The 19049-nt window shown below is 32.6% G+C and overlaps 2 protein-coding genes across 2 annotated transcripts; both read right to left on the bottom strand.

The window, feature by feature from the left end:
- Positions 1–7169: 7169 nt before the first annotated feature.
- LOC132190543 (uncharacterized protein At5g65660) lies at positions 7170–8283 on the bottom strand. The gene is made up of 2 exons (XM_059605567.2): positions 8016–8283; positions 7170–7870 (listed from the first exon to the last, which is right to left on the bottom strand). Exons 1-2 carry the CDS (start codon positions 8211–8213, stop codon positions 7751–7753), a joined length of 318 nt encoding a protein of 105 aa, XP_059461550.1. The 5' UTR covers positions 8214–8283; the 3' UTR covers positions 7170–7750.
- An 8846-nt stretch (positions 8284–17129) lies between these two features.
- Positions 17130–18665, bottom strand: LOC132190327 (transcription factor bHLH93). Its single transcript, XM_059605281.2, has 4 exons — positions 18061–18665; positions 17780–17926; positions 17529–17696; positions 17130–17398 (listed from the first exon to the last, which is right to left on the bottom strand). The coding sequence occupies exons 1-4, from the start codon at positions 18628–18630 to the stop codon at positions 17312–17314; spliced, it is 972 nt and encodes a 323-aa protein (XP_059461264.2). The 5' UTR covers positions 18631–18665; the 3' UTR covers positions 17130–17311.
- Between the last annotated feature and the right edge of the window lie 384 nt (positions 18666–19049).

The following is a 19049-nucleotide window of genomic DNA, read 5'->3' as shown; positions in this document are numbered from 1 at the left end:
TGAGGAACGATGGAATAAGTTTTTATGCATTTTTATATAACAATATCCATATAAGACAAGGAAAACAATAGAAAGAACCGCAATATTTTTCTATTTTTATGGTTCCAAATTGATCTCTTCGTTAATCTATTATTCAATTAATTAACTGTATGTTATATCAGATTAATCAGTTAATACCATACACCTCTAGTTTAACATGTCATGTACTTACTATGCCAAGTAGTACTTGTTTATGGTAAAAAAATTAATGTTACGGTTCCTCATGATCCTATATAAATATTGTTTTATAAAAAAAAAAAAAAAAAAAATTGATCTCTCATATAAAAATAATAATAATAATAATAATATCTACTTAGGACAAGAAATAACCTTAACATTTCTCATGGTAACATGATGTAAATGAATGGTAATAATTGGAGGCATGCAGGGTGTTCTCCTAATTATAAGTGAATATTGTTTTCTTAAAAGTAACTTTTTTTTTTTTTTTTCTTACCTAATTTTTAAAAAAATAATATTCTTATAAAACTTAAAAAACACCTAACATTTCCTCATTAATTGATTGTTCCGAGTCTAACATTGTATACGGTTTGTTAATTAGACATTAAGTTTACAGAAATACTTATTTAAATAAAAGAAAAACGTAAAAAATATAATTATCTAAATAAAAATTCATAAATTAAGTTAAAATAGCTTTTTTTTTTTTTTTTTAAAAAAAAAAGTAGTGGAAAATTAGGGTATGATATGGTACACGGTACGAGAAACTAGTGTGTGGTTGGGAGGCTAGCACTGGCACATGCTGTGATGCATTTGATGGGGTTGCCCATTCACTGTTACGGAATCATGGTGGCAATCCTGTCGTTTCAACACCACATCCCATCAATCAACGACTGGGACGTGTCCAACTCACTGTCGTTTTTCCAACTTCGTTCAAGATAGGCCAAGATAAAGAATCATATCATGTTCTAATCTTTTTGGGCAGTCGTTCCTATTCTGTCATACTAGACGTGGAAGGAGCCCCCACACAAAGACCTTATTACCCCCATATTCACCACTATTTGACTTTCTTCAAATTCCCCATTCCACATACAATCAAGCTGATGGTCCATATACAATCAAGCTGATGGATAAGTGACAATGGTTTTTCTCTTTTTTCTTTTTTATTTTCTTCTTATATTGGGATTGATTTTTTAAAAATTAATTCTTATTATATCAATAGTGTCAATCCGCTATTGAATTAGTCTTTATTAAAAAATTTTAAAGCCTATAAACACTATTACTCGGTAAGACGAAGATAAAATGATGGTGAAGTATACTATTTGTTAAAAAAAAAAAAAAATTCTGTTATTTATTTTTTGGGTAAAGTTTACTTAACCCCTCAAACTACTACTCTAATGACAATCTACCCCCTAAACTATTAATTGTGATAATTTACCTTATAAATTACCAAAACAATGTTAATGTACCCCCAATTTTAACAAAAAGATGAAATTACCCCTATAAAATTTTTAATAAGACAAAAATACCCTAAAAATTTTGAAAAAAAAAAATTAAATTTTAGTATTTTGCTTTTATTTTAGTAAGAGTAATTTTGTCTTTTTGTTGGGTTTAGGGTTAAGGTTAAGTGGATTTACCCTTATTTTTATCAAAAACTTTAATAAGCAACACAAACAAGAAAGCATTTCATTAAAAGTTTCAAACCAATTTAAAAGAAAATTGTGCCCTTATCAAAAATGAATATTTCTTTATTGTTGTTTTTATTTTTGCTCTATAGCATTAGAAGACAATTTCCAATAAAAAGAGGGACAATGTGATTATGAGAGGCAAAGAAAAATCATATATTGTTTAGCCAAATATATCAAATTCAACCACCCCACTCATTGCACTTCTATTTTACAGGAGAGATTCCCTTCCTCATTGCCCCCATGTTACATGCAAATTCTTTATCTAATGCCATAAATACCCCCACAGCCACATGTGCATGACTAAAAATGGATCCCACCATGTACTTTCACATGCTGCAGGGCACCAAAATTGGGGTCCAACCAATTGCACTAGAAGGGCAAGTGTAGGAATACACCACATAATTTTCTATGAAAATAGTTCAACTATTTGATACCCTTTGGAAAGGTGCTTTGCCATGAAAGAAAGAATTGTATATGGCTGTGACCTGCCTATATAAGGACCACCTAGGGTCACATTCATTAGATTTAGTGATCAATTTTTTTTAATCCTATTTTTTTAGTATAATATTTTCTTAATTATTGGTGGGCTACCTTTTTATATTTCTTATTAAATCCTCAACAGAATGTTGTTTAAATTATGAACAAATTAATAGAATAAAATAGCACCATTTCTAGAGAATACCGGGGGGATTATGATTGGATCATTAGCAGGGACCAAAACCAAGAACTTTTATCAAATGGGTTAAAATATAAATACAAATTATATTAAAATATGTGATTAAAGTATGAATGAAAAATATAATAAATTTTAAAATTAAATTAATATATATATATATATATATATATATATATATATATATATGCATATATCTAAAATAAAATTAATATCCATACGATGTTAACAAAATATAAATAAAAGAACAAGATGCAAAATAGTAATTTCTTTAACATATTACAATTTTTAACTTAGAGCTTGTTTGAGATTACGTTTAAAAAATAGAATTTTTAAGTCAAAAAGAGTTTTTGGGCAAAAACTTTATTTTTAAGCTTTTGCCAAAAGTGCATTTTTGCAACTTTTAGGTTTTTTGAACCCTTAAAAGCGCTTTTAATTTTTTTACTAAATTAATACTTTTTATTTCAAACGAACTTTTTGAGTGTTAAAAGCAATTTTAAGTCTCTCAAATACAATTCCAAACATACCCTTAATCAACTAATAAAACGGAGCCTTACGTTTTTAATAGTAGTTATTTATTTATTTATTTTTGTTCACGTACTTTTTGATAGACCAAAAAGTTGAAGAGAAATACTACTCACCATTTTCTAATATATTTGTCTATGCGGCACATTTACATCAGGTTTATTAAAACAAAACAAAAAACATAAATAAAAAGACAGAAAATGTTACTTAAGAATGCTGAGTAGCATTTCTCAAAGTTGAAAGCTTCATATTGATTAAAGTTAGACATAAAAGATGATTTACTTGCAATAAGAAGAGTAATAATATTGTGAATGAGGATAAAATAAACGGGCTTTGTGTTATGTTTCACAAAATCATCTACTGTTTTGTACAGAAAATTATAGTAAAGTAAATTTTAAAAAGGAGGAGGAGAGCCATCAGCCATGGCCCTACCGGCCCTCCTCTCCCTCCGTCTCTCACCGTAACGGTAAAATAAGCATTTTTTTTCACAATATCATCTCTCAGACTTTTCTATTTATTTCTATTTATAATTCTCACTTATATTTATAAATACAACAATCAACTGATTTATAAAACTTTTACACTTGTATCCATATTATTGAAGTAAAGAAGATATAATAATTATAAAATAAGTTGAAATTATAATTTATTTATTTATTATTTTTTTTAAAAAAAAAAAAGAAAAAAGAAAAGAAAAGGAAAAAGAAAGAGGAATACGAAAAATGAGGGAGGGAGGGAGGGAGGTAGGGAGAGTAGAGTACGAGTTACTTATGGGGCACTTGGGGGGTACAAGAGGTTAGAGGGGGACAAAGAAAAACAGGGTGAAGCGATATGATGTGTTGGGGGACAAGAAAGCGGCTTTTTATTTTGGATTGCCGGGTACAGAACGCGACAGGTAACTTCCTTCACTACCCCCTCTGGGAGCCGCTTTCCCACGCGCACTTGATCGCGCATGCACCACCCGCCAATCACACAGCAGACTCGATTCGTATTCACCTGGGACCCAGACTCGAGGAGCAATTATTATGTGCTGGCAATGGCTGCACGCGCGGGAGCCTGGTTGTGGACGAAGATTTTTTTTCCTTAAGGAGGGAGATTTACTAACCATCATTAACTGTCACCACCATCGCACGCTTTGCCCTTAAACCATGCATACACTGCATCATATATCCATGCTTTGCTTGGCATAATCATCGTCGTCATCATCATCATGCCATTTCATTTTCGCTTATGTCACTCACACGCTATCACTTTGGGCTATGGGACGACTGGGCTGCCCACTCTGGGCCTATCTCAATCCTTGGGCTACTTCTTCAACTGCTTCAATATATATATATATATATAAAATAAAAATAAAAACTGTATATATAGAATAATGCTAAAGAGAACGTACGCCAGCCTTTTTTTTTTTTTTTTTTATTATTTATTTTAATTAAAAATATTTATAAAAAAAAAAAAAAAAAAAAAAAATTTGACTGGCGTGCATAAGCGTTCTGTGTATCATAGCCCATACATGAATATGTTTATATAAGTGTATGAAGTTTTGTGTTGGATATAGAATAGTAGTCACAATAATGAATTCCCTTTTGTCAAAATTTTGAATAATTGAGAAAACCTTGGAATAATATAGAAATTATAATTTTTATCCCACGAAGCTGACCGTCAATTTCAACAAATCCTTCGAATTTTTTTGTTTGTTTTTTTTTAAAATAAAAGTTGATCAAATGATTGTTTGCACAATATGAGGGTTGGATAAATGATTGTTTGCACAAATGATTGATCAAGTTGATCAATCCGTCTATTGTCACATCAACATTATGAAATAAAACTGCAGTTTTTAGTATTATTTTTAATTATATACAATGCAAGATGCAGGTTAAAAATTTCTTTGAATGCAAATAATTTTGTACAAGTACGAAATCTGCAATTTAGGGTTGGATACATAAGTGGCCATATCTTAAGGGTTCCCGTTATTAAAAAAAAAAAAAAAATGCAGGTTGAAAATGCATGCATCTTGGCCCTTGGGAATTATTTATATCCATTGTTGTTTGGAATTATTTATATATATAATGGATAAACACAAAGAAATTAAGCTGGGCTCCAATGGGTTTTAAAGCGCAGAGCGCAGATATTGCGGGATCTGCTACAGAGGTGGGTCCAATTTACGGGTAGCCCCCCGCTTGAGGCGCTAAGCTCAAGTAAGTGAAGTGTGGCCCTACAACCAAAGCCAATGAAAAATTGTTTCACGATTGGGCCATCTCAAAAACCCATGTGGGCCTTCACCCATTGAAATTAAGGAATGACCTGGATCCAGCATACTTTTCCACTGAATTCCTTTCCACCAATAACAGAAAGCCATGTCATATAAACCAAAAATATCCGACCATACAAAAGATGAAAAATCCCGCATGTCTGCCACGTGACATGCCTTTGGCTCATGGGTCACGGCCTTTGTCCTGGGCCCATCCTGGCAAGCCCACGTGTGAAATATGACTCGGTGAAAGATACCTTCCACTGACTGCGAAAATAGATAAACACCATTAAATACCATTAAATAATAGAAAGTCACATTCTAAGGTACCAATGGCAATCGTGTAAAACATCGCTGTTTGATTTGAGAGTTTTCAGCTTATTTATTACCAAACTAAGCTTTTATCAATGTACTATCATATTCAATTATTCATGACTTTTTAGCCCATAGTTGGGTTTAATTAAGGGAAAAATCAAATTTAGTTTTCATGGTTTTTTTTTTTTTAATGCGATTTTCTAATTTCAATGATTAGGTCTTTAGGGTCTTATACGGTTTTAAATAAGTCGTTCCGTATAAATGACCATGTAAGTAGCATTAATTGTTTTTGTATGATGTAGCATATTGTTAATTGAATGAACCTATTTGAAGTCATAGAAAAATATAACGACCTAATTGCCGATACTAAAAATTCAAGGATTAAATTAAAACTACATGAAAATTAAAGGACTAAATTTGATTTTTTTCCCCCTTTAATTAAAATTAAAAGTATTAATTTGCAAATAGAAGAGTAGAATAAATAAGCGGATTGAAGTTGCTCTTTGTTGAATTTGAATGTTAAAACTTAGGGTAAAGTCTACTTAACTCACTCGCTACCACCCCAATGACAATTTACCCTCCCCAAACTATCAATTACGATAATTTACCCCTCAAACTACCAAAACAATGACAATGTATCCCCCAATGCTAGCAAAATGATGAAATTACCCTTATAGAATTTTCAATAAGACAAAAATACCCTTAAAATTTTGAAAAAAAATTAAAATTAAAATTAAAATTTAGTATTTTTATTTTTATTTTAGTAATGGTAATTTCGTCATTTTTTTTAAATTTTGGGGTACATTGTCATTGTTTTGGTAGTTTGAGGGATAAATTGTCGCAATTAATAGTTTGAATGATAGATTGTCATTGAAATAGTAGTTTAAAGTGTAAGAAATTCAAGTTAAATAGAGTTTACCTTAAAACTTAAAAGTGAAAGATAGTGGAGAGTTGAGAGTCTTAAACCTTAAGGCTCATTGGGCCAAGAGAATATTCTACCAAATCTCTATCTTTTTCCTTTATTCATTTATTTATTTAATTTTTTATTTTTATAAATATTTGGTGGATTAAGGATAGAAATCAATCCCAACTAAGATGTAGAATATGGTTCTAGATTCTTGGTGTATATCAGCTAACTTTCTTATGGGTCTTTGATTCTTGACCAAAATTCCTTCACTTTGTTCCAATTATGTATGGGCGGGTCTACTCTAAGCCCAAGCACTTCCTTTCGCACAAAATTTTCTGACGTGGCCCAATCCGATTGAATTGGCTGCCCAGACCTTTCTTTCAGTAGTCCTCTACGAAAATGCACATGGGCCTTAGCCATGTAGAGCTTATAAAGCAAAATATTCAGGTTTTACTATATATATTTTTTATTTTATAAATAAATTTACGCAGTATTGACGGGACGAAACCATGCATAGATTCAAGGGGGGCATAAATGGTTTTCAAATTTTCTTTTAATTTTTTATTTATAAAATTACCTATTTTTAGGGTTAAAAACTAAATTCAGCCTCTATATTTATTTATACTTTGGCTCCCCTCTAGATGAGAAATTTTGGTTGTGTCCTTGATTGGAGATAACTCTAAAGCTATTCACATGATAAATTATCCTATATATAGATACAAAAGAAACCCGCAAACTTATCCTTCTATTATTTTCATTATACATGGTAGTTTACATAACATTTATTCAGTCACTTCGAAAATTAAAAGAACAAAATATGATAAATAAGTTTAATTAGTTAATAGCTAACCTAATTAATAAGTGTTAGGTGGACTAACAACACTTCCGACTATAAATACAAATCCCAACGGGTCGGAGTTGGAGCTATTTTTTTCCCCTTTTTTTTTCAATGCCGGGAATTGGGAATCTTTATGTGGAGTTTAGGACGAATAGAATAGAATAAACTCTAGAAAACCTATCCTTTTGAAGTTACATGATTCAAGCCAACAACAACAACAACTTTGCAATAAAAGAAGACAAGTGCAAGCACGCGTGTAGACGCACCAATCAACTTTCAAATGACTTTCACATCATCACTTGCCATCTTTTCTAATTTACATATACACGTAACATGTAATTAAATAGCCAATGGGTGTGAGATTGATGTCCTTTGCCTTCAAAGTATATGATTTGAATTCGGTGCACTACTTAAGGTGTTATATTGGGTGCGGTTGAATCACCTCCGATGGTTATGATTTAAATGAACGGTCTAGATCGTTTCGCTCCATGCAATACCTATGATTTAGGTTGCGCCGGATCTATATATTGTACGTGATGGAAATTTCGGCTTGTGCACCTCAAATTTGAGCTTTTTCGTAAATCGGAGGCCGACATGGACAAGCCATTGCTATGAACTTTGGAACCTGATCCCCGGGCATCAATACTGAAAAGCTTTGGCTTTCTTCTTGCTTTGGCATCTATTTACAAAACCAATTCAAACAGATTTAGCAGATTAAACAAAATATTTGGTAAACTCCAAAAAAGAAGAAGAAAAAAACGTAATGAAATCGTCTGCCGTTTTCTATAATATTTTACATTGAAACAAACAAAGAAAAAAAGTACCTTGTGTGGCGGAAGAGGCTTGATATCTGCCTCTAAATCGGCGTCGAGGTGGCGGGAAGGATGGAGGAGGGATCGGAGCTTGTCCCAGTGGAGGCAACAAGAGAAGAAGGCGCTCATGAAGAACAACATCATCAAAAGAAGAGCTAAACCTAAAGGAAACCCTATGGAGGGCCGAGATGAGGATTCATCATCCGCCATGATTTCTTTTCTTCGATCAATCTCAAGCTAGCTCTTGTTGAGGTGGCCGGAGGGACTTTGAATATTAAAAGCAAAGGAATTGAAATGGGAGATTAGGTTTGTGGTGAGTGGGGGTGGCAATTTATTGAGATTGGAGTGAGTGGTTAATTAGGTTGGGTACAAGTGGACGTACACTTTAGGTTTTTGTACGGACGGCGGCTGTTCATGTTTAATTTTATTATTTAAAGGGTGTTTGGCACTAAACAAATATGTAAGTAGTGCATTTTTTAACAATTTATAATTAAAAAAAGTTTATGTTTTTCAATTGTAAGAATATGAGGTGGTGAATTTTGAAAAACTTACAATTTTAAAGATTATATTATAATTTGAAAGGTTAAACTGTGATTTTATCAAATATTTAACTGCGTTTTTAAATTATGTGCCACCAAGTACATGAATATATTGTCATGTGAATATTTGGAATTTGAAGGATTTTAACATTTATTCGCACATGGGTTATTCCTAAGCATATTACATGCATCAAGTTTTGGCATCTTTTTTTTGTTTCATGTCTATTTTTCTTGGAAAACATTCTACACTTATTAGTATTCGTCAAAAATGAACATAGTGAAAAATAAGGAGATTGTTCAAGAGACAGAATCAAACTTTGTAAGTGATCACACAGTTGTTACAAAAACAAAAACAAAAAAAACCCAATTAACAGGGAAGTGTAATTAATTTGTTTTCATGTCGTGCCAAAAAAAAAACCCATTAAAACAAAAATCAATGCAATTCAAAATATCAAGCTATGATCATCACATTATTTCTTATCCAAAATGAGGATAAATCAAGAATCTTGAAGCAGATATGTTTGGAAATGAAGGGCAAGTGAATATGGACGAAGTGCTATGTGCGTGTACACAAAAACCAAAAATGTTTTGTCACCCAAGTTGCTGGGGGAAACAACTTTAAATTGTCCTAACTTTACTGTGCATTTCGATGCTTATTTGCCCCCACCACCCACCACCAACCCGCGAAACAAAAAATTCTTCCACCTTATGATGTTACAACACTCACAGTCGCCTTCTTCAAAGTGCTTTTTGACTTTCTGCCGTAAAAATAATGATGTTAAGCACGGGTGCTTATAAAGGGTTTCAGCTTTCATGGTTCTAAACCTCTTTTTCTTTCAAACACTGAGAAAGACAGTGCACAAAGACATGGCAAATGTATTCGTTCCACAGAAGCATGCATATATACTTATCATGTACAAAAACTATGAGCTTTAAGAGACCATTGCATAGTGTTCTAGATCCAGATCTGGTCATCTATAGATTTGGCTATTGTTTTCTAAGTACCATTAAAAAGAGAGGAGGAAAAGATATGAGGTGACGAGGTGAGCTCCCAAAGCTAGCCCACCTCAATAGGAGTATTCTGACTTGCAAACCGTCGTTTCGATAGTGTCTTATATATGGCTTAAGTGCAATCTTAATTATGTGTATATTAGTTTTTTTATACACTCTTTACAGTTTAGTTTTAAGGGTAACTTCTACAAAAAATTTGTATCATTAAGTATCAGAGCCAAACATTAAGTTACGAGTTCGAATCATAGAAAGAGATCAGTTGGCTGTCGTAAACGTCATATTCAAAGAGTGTAGTGGTATGTTACGATCTTAAATGTCACACATACATGACTAAAACAATTTTTTTTTTTTTTTTAAAAATTTTTTTAAACAAGGTTTCCTAGTTTCACTTATAGTCGAACAGTACCTCGGGCTAAACCCACCAAGGTGAGGTACCGAGTATAGAGGCCCAACTAGGATCTTCTAGACTAATCTCCGGCCAATACCCTGCACCACTCAGAACATTGAATGTTGAGTCGCAGATCTGGGTGACTGACCCTAAGAGTAAGTAGCACCTAGGTTTCGAACTTGAGACCACTAAAAAATAAACTCAGGATTCCATGATCAGGTCAACCCTCGGGGTTCAAAAACACAATCTTTATTGTGCATATAGAAATAGAAATAATGAGCGAGAGCGGTTTATTTCATAAAAAACCGCAGCTATATGTAGAGATTTGTAAGGTGGCATGTATCGGAAAACCATGGGAATGAATATCTTCCGTACAAGAGGGCCCTCACAAAAACATATATGATATGATCATGACATGGAAGTTTGTATATTAAGAGATAGAGATAGATGCGTAATGATGTGACATGCATGTTATCAAAGTGCATGATGATCATATATATATAAATATATCCTTGGATATTATGTCATTGCAAATATTAGGTCTTCGTCCTTTTCAATCGCTTGTAATTCCACTTACTTCACAAAGTGGACACCATCATAATTTAGTAATTTACAACCTAGTTAACACAGCCCACAATAAATAAATATATAATAACAAACAACAAAAAAAAAACCACAGCCTTTAGGTGGAAAGTGTCAATAGAATGTCCGGTTTGAGCCTCTTTGAAGAGGTTGCTTTCTAGCTAACATAATAATTAAAGGCAGCCCTACAATTTAGGCCACTCTCTTTTTCATTGTAATTTAACATAATATATGGTTAGTGTTGACGTGATATTTCACGGTTTTTATAAAAAGAAATTGGATGGATCAACTTCAATTAATCTTCCATTAAATGGATACTTTTGGAGCGATCAAGTGGAAATTTGCTTATTAACCATAAGGATGGTGAGAGTGATATTATAATGGCTTCACGTTTAGAAATAAATAAATTAATAATAATAAGGGGTAACTTTACTTTGGACCTTTGAATTACGAAACAATTTGAAAAGCTCCCAAACTTCAAAACATCTCAATTTGGACTCCTAAACTTTCAATTGCAATCAATTTGAACCCTCCTATCAAATTTTAAACATTAAGAATGAGATAATAACGTTTATACCCCTGAGTTTTTTTTATAGAATTTCAAATTTACCCTTAATTCCAAATTAAAAAAATAAAGTAAAAAAAAAATCTGGGATATTTTGGTTTTTTTAGAGGTAAATCATGGAAGTTAACGACTAAATCTAGCAGAAGGGTTCAAATTGACTGTAATTGAAAGTTCAGGGGTCCAAATGGAGAGGTTTTGAAGTTTGAAAGGAACTTCTCAAATCGCGTGATAATTTAGGGGATTAAAGTGAAGTTACCCATAATAATAATAAACCTCTCTTGCCCCGTACATGCATGTGCTTGCAACTTCTTGATTTGTATTATATTACAGACAATCTTAACTTCCAAACCTAATTTAACTTTTACAACTTCGTTTATATATATATAAACAAAAATATGGTAATGAAAGAAGAAAGTAATAAAGAAAGGGGAGAGATCTTAATTAAGCTGATTATTCCATAAAAACAACACACTTCAAATTAATCCCATAATTTTTTTTTTTTGAATAAGTAGCATTCGCTTTACATTTAATCCCATACAATTTTAGAGGTTTGGAGATGATCTTAAGCTGATTAATTATCTCATTATATATTAATTTCAAAAAACTTGTTAATAGTCTCGTTGATGCCACCTAAGTGGTGAACTTAGTCAAGATTCATAATGAGGCTACTGGCCATGGCTATGGCGTCCACTTACTTTATATATATATATATATATATATATATATATATATTTGGTTTGAAGATGAGAATGAATATAAGCAGTAAAAACTCTTGTATTATACTTGTTAAAGTATTAATTAAGTAATTAAATTTATCATTTTTTATCAATTTAAGTTTCTGAGATAAATGATAATTAATCATTTAACATATATACCCTAAAATTCAAATCTTGAGTTGTCTGATTTAACGTGTGTAATGTTAAATTATTAATTAAATAATTAAATTATCGTTTTATATATAAACTTAAACTATATATTGGAATAAGTGATTATTTAATTTTCAATCGTGAAAAACATATTAAACTTGGAATTAACGTGACTAATCATGGAGATATTTTTTTGTTCCTTGTCGGGGGTGCATGGGTGGGGTTTGATTGTTTTCTACACTAATTAGGTACCGACATTTCTCATTTGTGGGTAAAACGTTTAAACACAAATATCAATTAATTTTTAAATTTTTTTTTAAAAAATATTTAATTAGGATTAAACTTGGATTTACATAATTTATAATTACATTCGAAGACAAGAACGAAATTTGGTCTGAGGTCACCTCGGAGAAACCCTAGATTAAATATAACACTGGGCTAAGCATATATAGGGCCGTAAAATTTACCAGGCCATGGCCTTACTCTAGCAAGCCCACGTTCTTCTTAGCGATTTCTAATTCCAAACAAGGTTTTGGAGGCCGTTTGTTCACATGCGAGGCCCAGTACCAATGTATTTGAATAGCCTACTCTTTTATTATTATTATTATTATTATTATTATTATTATTATTTCCCTCTTGTCTTTCTTTCTTTCATTAATTTATTTTAAATTAGATTAGAGAATTTTTTTTTCTAATTCAGCCTATAAAACTACTTTGGGTCTCTTAACATATGAGAATCACATAATTTTTGAATTAACATATGAAAAGCATATGATTTTTTTAATATAACTATTAAAAAAGAGAGCCCCTATAGTCCGGTCCGTTTGCAAACCCCCTCATTTTACAGCACCCAATCCCCATATGATACCTCAACAATTTAAGAAAATTGCAAAGAACCAAAGTGAGAAAAAAAAAAAAAAAAAAAAACAAATGAAAGTGAAAAACAATACCAAAAATACCCCTGGCCGCTAGACCCACGAGACCCATGGCGTGGTCTTGCGAGACCCACGTCATGGGTCAGGCGAGACCCACGGCTTGGGTTTGGCGTGCCCCGCCTGACTAGCCTCAAAACTCAATTCTAATGCCTCAAATTTCGTTTATAATGCCTTAAAACTCGTTTTTGGATTCAAAACTAAAACATAAATGTGGAAAGTTAACCCTTTAGGAATTTTATCACCATAAAGCCCAAAAAAATGTAGCTCCGGCACCGGAGAAGCTGACCCACGGGTCTGGCCATAACCCTCCATCCAACAACAAAAATGAGTTCAAATATAGTGTGTAGGGGTGTATGATATTTTTGTGGATTTTTTTGTTTTTGTTTTTGCTTATGTGTTGCTTTGTGATTGGATGATGTAAAAGTTGCCTTTCAAGGCTCATCCGGACTAAAGTTAAACCCATTAAAGAAACATGTGTTTTTCATGTGCTCAAAGAATACATAACAGTTTTATAAACTAGGCTCACTTGCATTTTATAGTGGAACCGTGCTAGATGTCAGTAAAAACACTAATATCAAAAACATGCATAATTGGATTCATAGTAGAAGCCCGAGTATTACTTGATTAAAGATCTTGGTTTCTCAGAAGTTACTAGAAGAAACCATAATCTAAACAACTCTTAATCAAAATTATCCTAATTACAGTTTCCTCTTTAAATTGTTCCCAATAGTTTGAACTTTGAAGGTATAATTTCTTGACAAATAATCAAAAGATATAAAGCAAACCCTACCTATAACCTTCTACAGTCTAGTGGTACTTTTTCTTTTATTCAAAGTAAACAATTTGGAAAACTAAAAAGCTAACGAGGTGAAAGAGACCATCAAATCAACCCGTACGAATATACAAAGTGGAGAAATAGCTTTTAGAATGAAACAATATGTTTCTTCTTTTTGTTAAAAGAGAATATTGGATAGAAAGGACTGAGAAAAAAAGTTTAGTGTATGAGGAGTTGGCTCTCATCAGTGAGCCAATTTCAATGTAAAATCCTGTGTCATTTTCAAAAAGGATACTTTATGTGCTTTTATTTTTGCTCAATTACTCACCTTAACTTAGTTTTAATTCCAACTAAATTGGGATAATTGGTTCTCTTCTATGGGTCTTTGCCAACTCTAGGCCACAAATTTCCTTTTCCTTTAGCATATAAAAACTAAAGCAATGGCTCCATTTGTATGCTATAAGCATATTAGGGTTAGGGTGTGTTTGGCCCCATAATTTCAGAGGTGAAACCCACATTTTTAAACAAAATCACAAAAAGTGTTCCATTTGGGAATGTATTTGAAAAAAAAAAAAAATTAGGGTTTGAAAACGTGAAAAAAAATAAAAATAAAATCGCGCAACAGGTAAAAGAGTGCATTTTTAAAAAGACATGATTTTAAAGGCCGAAACATGGATTAACCAAACGCTTAATTGTGTTTTTAAAATTAGGTTCAATTAACTATATTTTAAATGACGGGCCGAGGATAGGATTTGTTTGATAAAACTTTTTTCTTCTCCTTTTTGTTTTTTCTTTTCAAAACAAAACATATTAACCAACAACCTAAAATACAAAAGGAGAAATGTTGTTTAAAATATTTTTTAAACAAAAACCAAATTAAAAACACATTCCAAAATACATTAACAAACATACCATATATATGAGCAATGTTTGGTTTTCATCTTTTACTCATCTCTTATCAATTTTCATATAAGAGATGAGTAAATTCACTGTTAAATTTGTGAGATCACATGTGAATTTCACGTATTCAATAATATATTTGCACAAAAAATACACAAAAGATGAATGAATAACACTTTTTCAAAAAATATGTCAATATCGTGGAGTATAGTAGAGCATTATATTTTAAATGGAAACACCCTAGCATTTTCCTGGATCCTTTTTGGAAATGTCTCAGCTTCTTCCTTCTGTTGGGAGCTTTGTGTGGCAATGGATGTTCATAATTGGAGCTTTTTGAAAAAGTGAGGCCAAGTTTTGGTCATATCAAAAGATTCCGAATAAATAGGCAGCTATATATATAGGCAAAGTGCATTGAGGATAGTGTAATGCGAATGGCACCTCCCCTAAAGAACAAAAATGATAGTGATTTAACAACCTAATCTGAAGAAAAAGGCAAAAGCATATTATATCCTCATAATCCCAATATAGCTTTTGGTTTTTATGTATTCCACCACCATATATACAGAATTTGGTCTGCTGGTTGAACAATCCAGGAGAAAATGCTATCTCAACTATGCCAAGAGCAAATTGGTCTGCATGAATGTTGTATTTTCCCAAGAAATTGTGAAATTGGCAACACTTTTTAGAAAATGCTCTCTGCTTTTGGATGATACGATGTAAAGGTGAAAATAACATTGACTATTTGTGTGTTGAGTTTTTGTTAATGTGGTCACAAAAAGACATTGTCAAAGGTCATATTATTTATTTATTTTTTTCTTTTAGATTAATTGTTTGTTAATGTTTTTGTTTTGAAAATTAATTAAAAAGAAAATAGTTTAAGGTACAATGGGAAATTACCTAGTAAGGAAATATTAAAACACTTTCTTCCTTTTTATTTTTTAGAAGTTAATTAGCTTGTGATCAAAGGCTGCCAAAGCACTTAGTGACAAGCCCACAAGGGATGTAGAGGAACAAAGTGATAAATCACGGGTTATATCATAGCTTAAGTTCATAAAAAAAAAAACGTGTGAATTTGATAGGATAATTAATATTTTAACATTGATCTCAAACTTTTTTTCAACGAGTGAGACTCAATACATGCAATATTTGAGACTTAACAAGTAAAATATTTAATTAAAATGAGAGATAAATTATAAAGTCGGGGTTCAAATTAACTCAAAACCTCACTTGTTGATCATCACATGATAATCAACACTTATTTTAAAAAATTAAGCTTATAAAAAATGATAAATTTAATTATTTAATTAATATTTTAATAAAAACCATAAAGAGGTACACTATTCTTTGCCATTACTACACGCTTGGCATATGATACTGAAAAATATAGAGAAAAGAACAACATTCAGTTCAAAACTAGAAGAAAATACTTGGAGGAAAAAAAAAATTATCAAAATACCCTTAAAACTTGAAAACAAAACAAAATACTTGGAGACAATATTTTTTATTTCTTTTTTTTGAAGAAAAAAAAAAAAAAAAAAAAACCCTCAAGACTTAATTCCATGAGCTCATTAATTAACACCTGTGTCGGCATAGCAAGACCCGTGTCAGCAAAGCTTGAAATCTATAGGAAAATGCCATCAGAAACTACTGGGGTTTTTATTGCAGGTGATATTGTGAAGCTGATGCCTGATGGAAGGTGACTCTTTGACCTTTTTCTTTTACCTTACTCATCTTACTGATACTGTTGCATGTTATCTGCAGAATTCAGCACTACCAAGCAAACCTTTATCTTTTACCCTACAAGTTAAACATGTACGTCTGAGTTTGTGGCTAGCTAAAAATCAGGCCACTTTATGGTCCAAATTAGTAGGCTGCCTTTTACACTGAATGCTCCTGAAGCTTCTCTTGATTGACAAACCTTGAAATTCTGTGCCATTCAATGAGCATGTGCTTTCCAGTTCAAATTGTGAAGTTGAAAGTGGTAACTATAATCATTTTTACTTTTAACTCTATGAAAGAGTCCTGTCTTAGCAGGAGGTTCACCCCAGCAGGGAGCTCGTTTGGATAAAAGAATCTTGCTTGGACGAGGAGCTCCTTAGAAAATTTTCTTGTCTTATTTTTGTCATTTTTCGGGGCAGAAGATTGTAGAGAGTCCTAATCTAAAGGTAACCATGATTAAGTCCCCAGCCGCCCCCATCAACACAAAACAAAAATCCATCCAACAACTTGCTGTGCACATTTCTGCTCCACCTGTTATTATTTTGATTGAAGACTTGGGCAATAATGATCTTTTCTCTTTTGACATTTTTTGTCACACTATAATTACTAGGAAATTCAACAACCACCCTATGGAAGTGGAAGTTTGTTTGTGGTAAAGGTTAAACATTAGTCACTATTGGGATATGATTTTTTTTATAATTAAAGAGCTAAGTTGGGCATATGGGGACACTGTCCCAGAGAATTCAAAAAACATTCCCACGGCATTAGGGCAATTGAATGTAGCAGCAAACTTCCTTTTTCTTTGGGAAAAAGAAGAAGCAATTTTGCATTAATAGACATCTTCAATTGAAGCAAAAATTACATGGCTGATAGCTAGCTCTCAAGCTAGGAACAGAAATCACTTATTCAAAGGTGGAAAAAACAAAAAAAACAAAAAGAAAAACCTCAACCTCTCACTTGGCAAACCTCATTGAAAATACAGAGATTTGGAAACTCTAAAATCTTTTTCCTCTTTCTTTCTTTTATCCTCAAAGGCATCTTCCTCCATATCCTGCATTTCTGAACAATGCTTGCTTTACATCTTCAGAACTTAGTAGTATTCTCTGCTCCATCTCCTATGCCATGACAAGAAGGAAAACAACCAGACATTACTTCACATGCTTTAAAAAAAAAAAAAATAATAATAATAATAATAAAAAATAAAAAATAAAAAAAAACAGATGGGTTATATTAACTATTAAGTACCTCTGAGCAAGAAGCTTGCATTGCAAAGTCATTGAAACAGCTGATGACACATTGTTCAATCTCTAGGCCTAATGCTTCTAAGGTATTCACAGTCGATAGCAGCAACCCTGGCTTCCCTGCACAGCAAATCTCAATCCTGGTATCCACATTCCTCCTCTCCACATCAAACTGCAAGAATTTACCCCATTCAGGATTAATTAAATCTGGTGATCATGATTCAAGTTATTGAGTAGTGCTTCTAGAGAAGTTACCTTCGGTGAATTTCTAACCAAGGCTTCATTGGGTTTCACCTTCTTGAAAATGTCTGAATTCACCTCAATGTCTTGCAAATTCTTGATTTTCTCTAGGAGTTCTTTCATGTAATCTATGGTGTCTCCAAGTATAGACGTCCTGTCCATCTGTTAATCAAATCCGCACCCCAAACAAAAAAAGAAAATTAATCTCCCATAAATATAAACATGAACCCCTGCAGGCTGCATGCTTAGAATGTGGTAAAATCCAAATAATTACAACATGGGTTTCACTGCTTTACCTTGCTTATCTTAGGAACAATGGATCTCAGCATTGAAAGCCGATCATTTAACCTTTTTCTTCGCCTTCTCTCAGCCATTAGATTCTTCGAAGGCTGGCCCTGCAGCTTTTTAGCTCGATTACTACTCTTTCCTTCAAGGCAAGCCCCCGTGTTGAAAGCTGGGGCCTCTGGCGACTGTATTGGCTCCACTTTGCAAGAAGCTTGCACCTCCAAATCGTGAATTTCATCCCCAAGAATACTCAGTTCCTCTTCCATCATGGCAAAGGGATAGTCTTCTTGAACAGGAAACGGCGGCGTATCAAATGTGTTGAGCGGTGAATCAGTAAGCTGTGGAGCTGAGAATTCATTGGCAAATGGGAAATAGAGCTCATTGAAATTAGTTTGTTCAAGGGGCGGGGAGAATCCTTCGCAGGAAGAGTATGGAAAGACAAGTGCTGGGTTTTGATGAAAGCAATCAAAAGTCCAGCCATTAGAGAAGAGCTCATTCATTTCTGTTGGGATATTTGTTTCCAAAGTGTCTCCTCTTAGAGCTAGCAATTCCTCTAAGAAAGCCTGTTCATTTAGCTCCATCTCTCTCTCTCTCTCTCAATCTCCCTCTCTCTTGGGAATGTTAATGCCTTGATAATATGAAGTTGCACCAAGTTGAAGTATATATATATATAAAGGAAACACAAAAGAAAAAGGACCATTATATTATGTGTTATGTTGTAGCCATTATCACCTACCTAATGAAATGGAATCAGCTTTTGCCATCAATGATGTTAGCTTAGCCTATAATAGTAAATTTAGTCCAATATAATTTGGTGAATTTCATGTCATGGTTTGAGTCTATTAAACCATATACGCTGGAAATAATTAATTTAATCATTTAATTAAGAGAACGTTAAAAAATACAATTTTATCTCACAGTTAATGGATGAGGTTGATATATTAGTTTTAATCGATTCTCGGAATTATTTTTTTTAACTAGTATTAATTTAAGAGTTGTA

This window comes from Corylus avellana, chromosome 9, assembly GCF_965113065.1.
Source record: "Corylus avellana chromosome 9, dhCorAvel1.hap1.2, whole genome shotgun sequence".
Classification (NCBI taxonomy): domain Eukaryota; kingdom Viridiplantae; phylum Streptophyta; class Magnoliopsida; order Fagales; family Betulaceae; genus Corylus; species Corylus avellana.
This window is presented reverse-complemented; position numbering and strand designations above follow the sequence as displayed.

What these genes read in the sequence shown, in the direction of transcription:
- LOC132190327 (XM_059605281.2), bottom strand. Translation starts at nt 18,630, where the DNA reads ATGGAGCTAAATGAACAGGCTTTCTTAGAGGAATTGCTAGCTCTAAGA. An exon ending in TGGTTAGAAATTCACCGAAG is followed by an intron (nt 17,697 to 17,779) that starts GTAACTTCTCTA and finishes AAATTCTTGCAG; the next exon opens with TTTGATGTGGAGAGGAGGAA. An exon ending in TGCAAGCTTCTTGCTCAGAG is followed by an intron (nt 17,399 to 17,528) that starts GTACTTAATAGT and finishes GTCATGGCATAG; the next exon opens with GAGATGGAGCAGAGAATACT.
- LOC132190543 (XM_059605567.2), bottom strand. Translation starts at nt 8,213, where the DNA reads ATGGCGGATGATGAATCCTCATCTCGGCCCTCCATAGGGTTTCCTTTA. An exon ending in AGCCTCTTCCGCCACACAAG is followed by an intron (nt 7,871 to 8,015) that starts GTACTTTTTTTC and finishes TTTTGTAAATAG; the next exon opens with ATGCCAAAGCAAGAAGAAAG.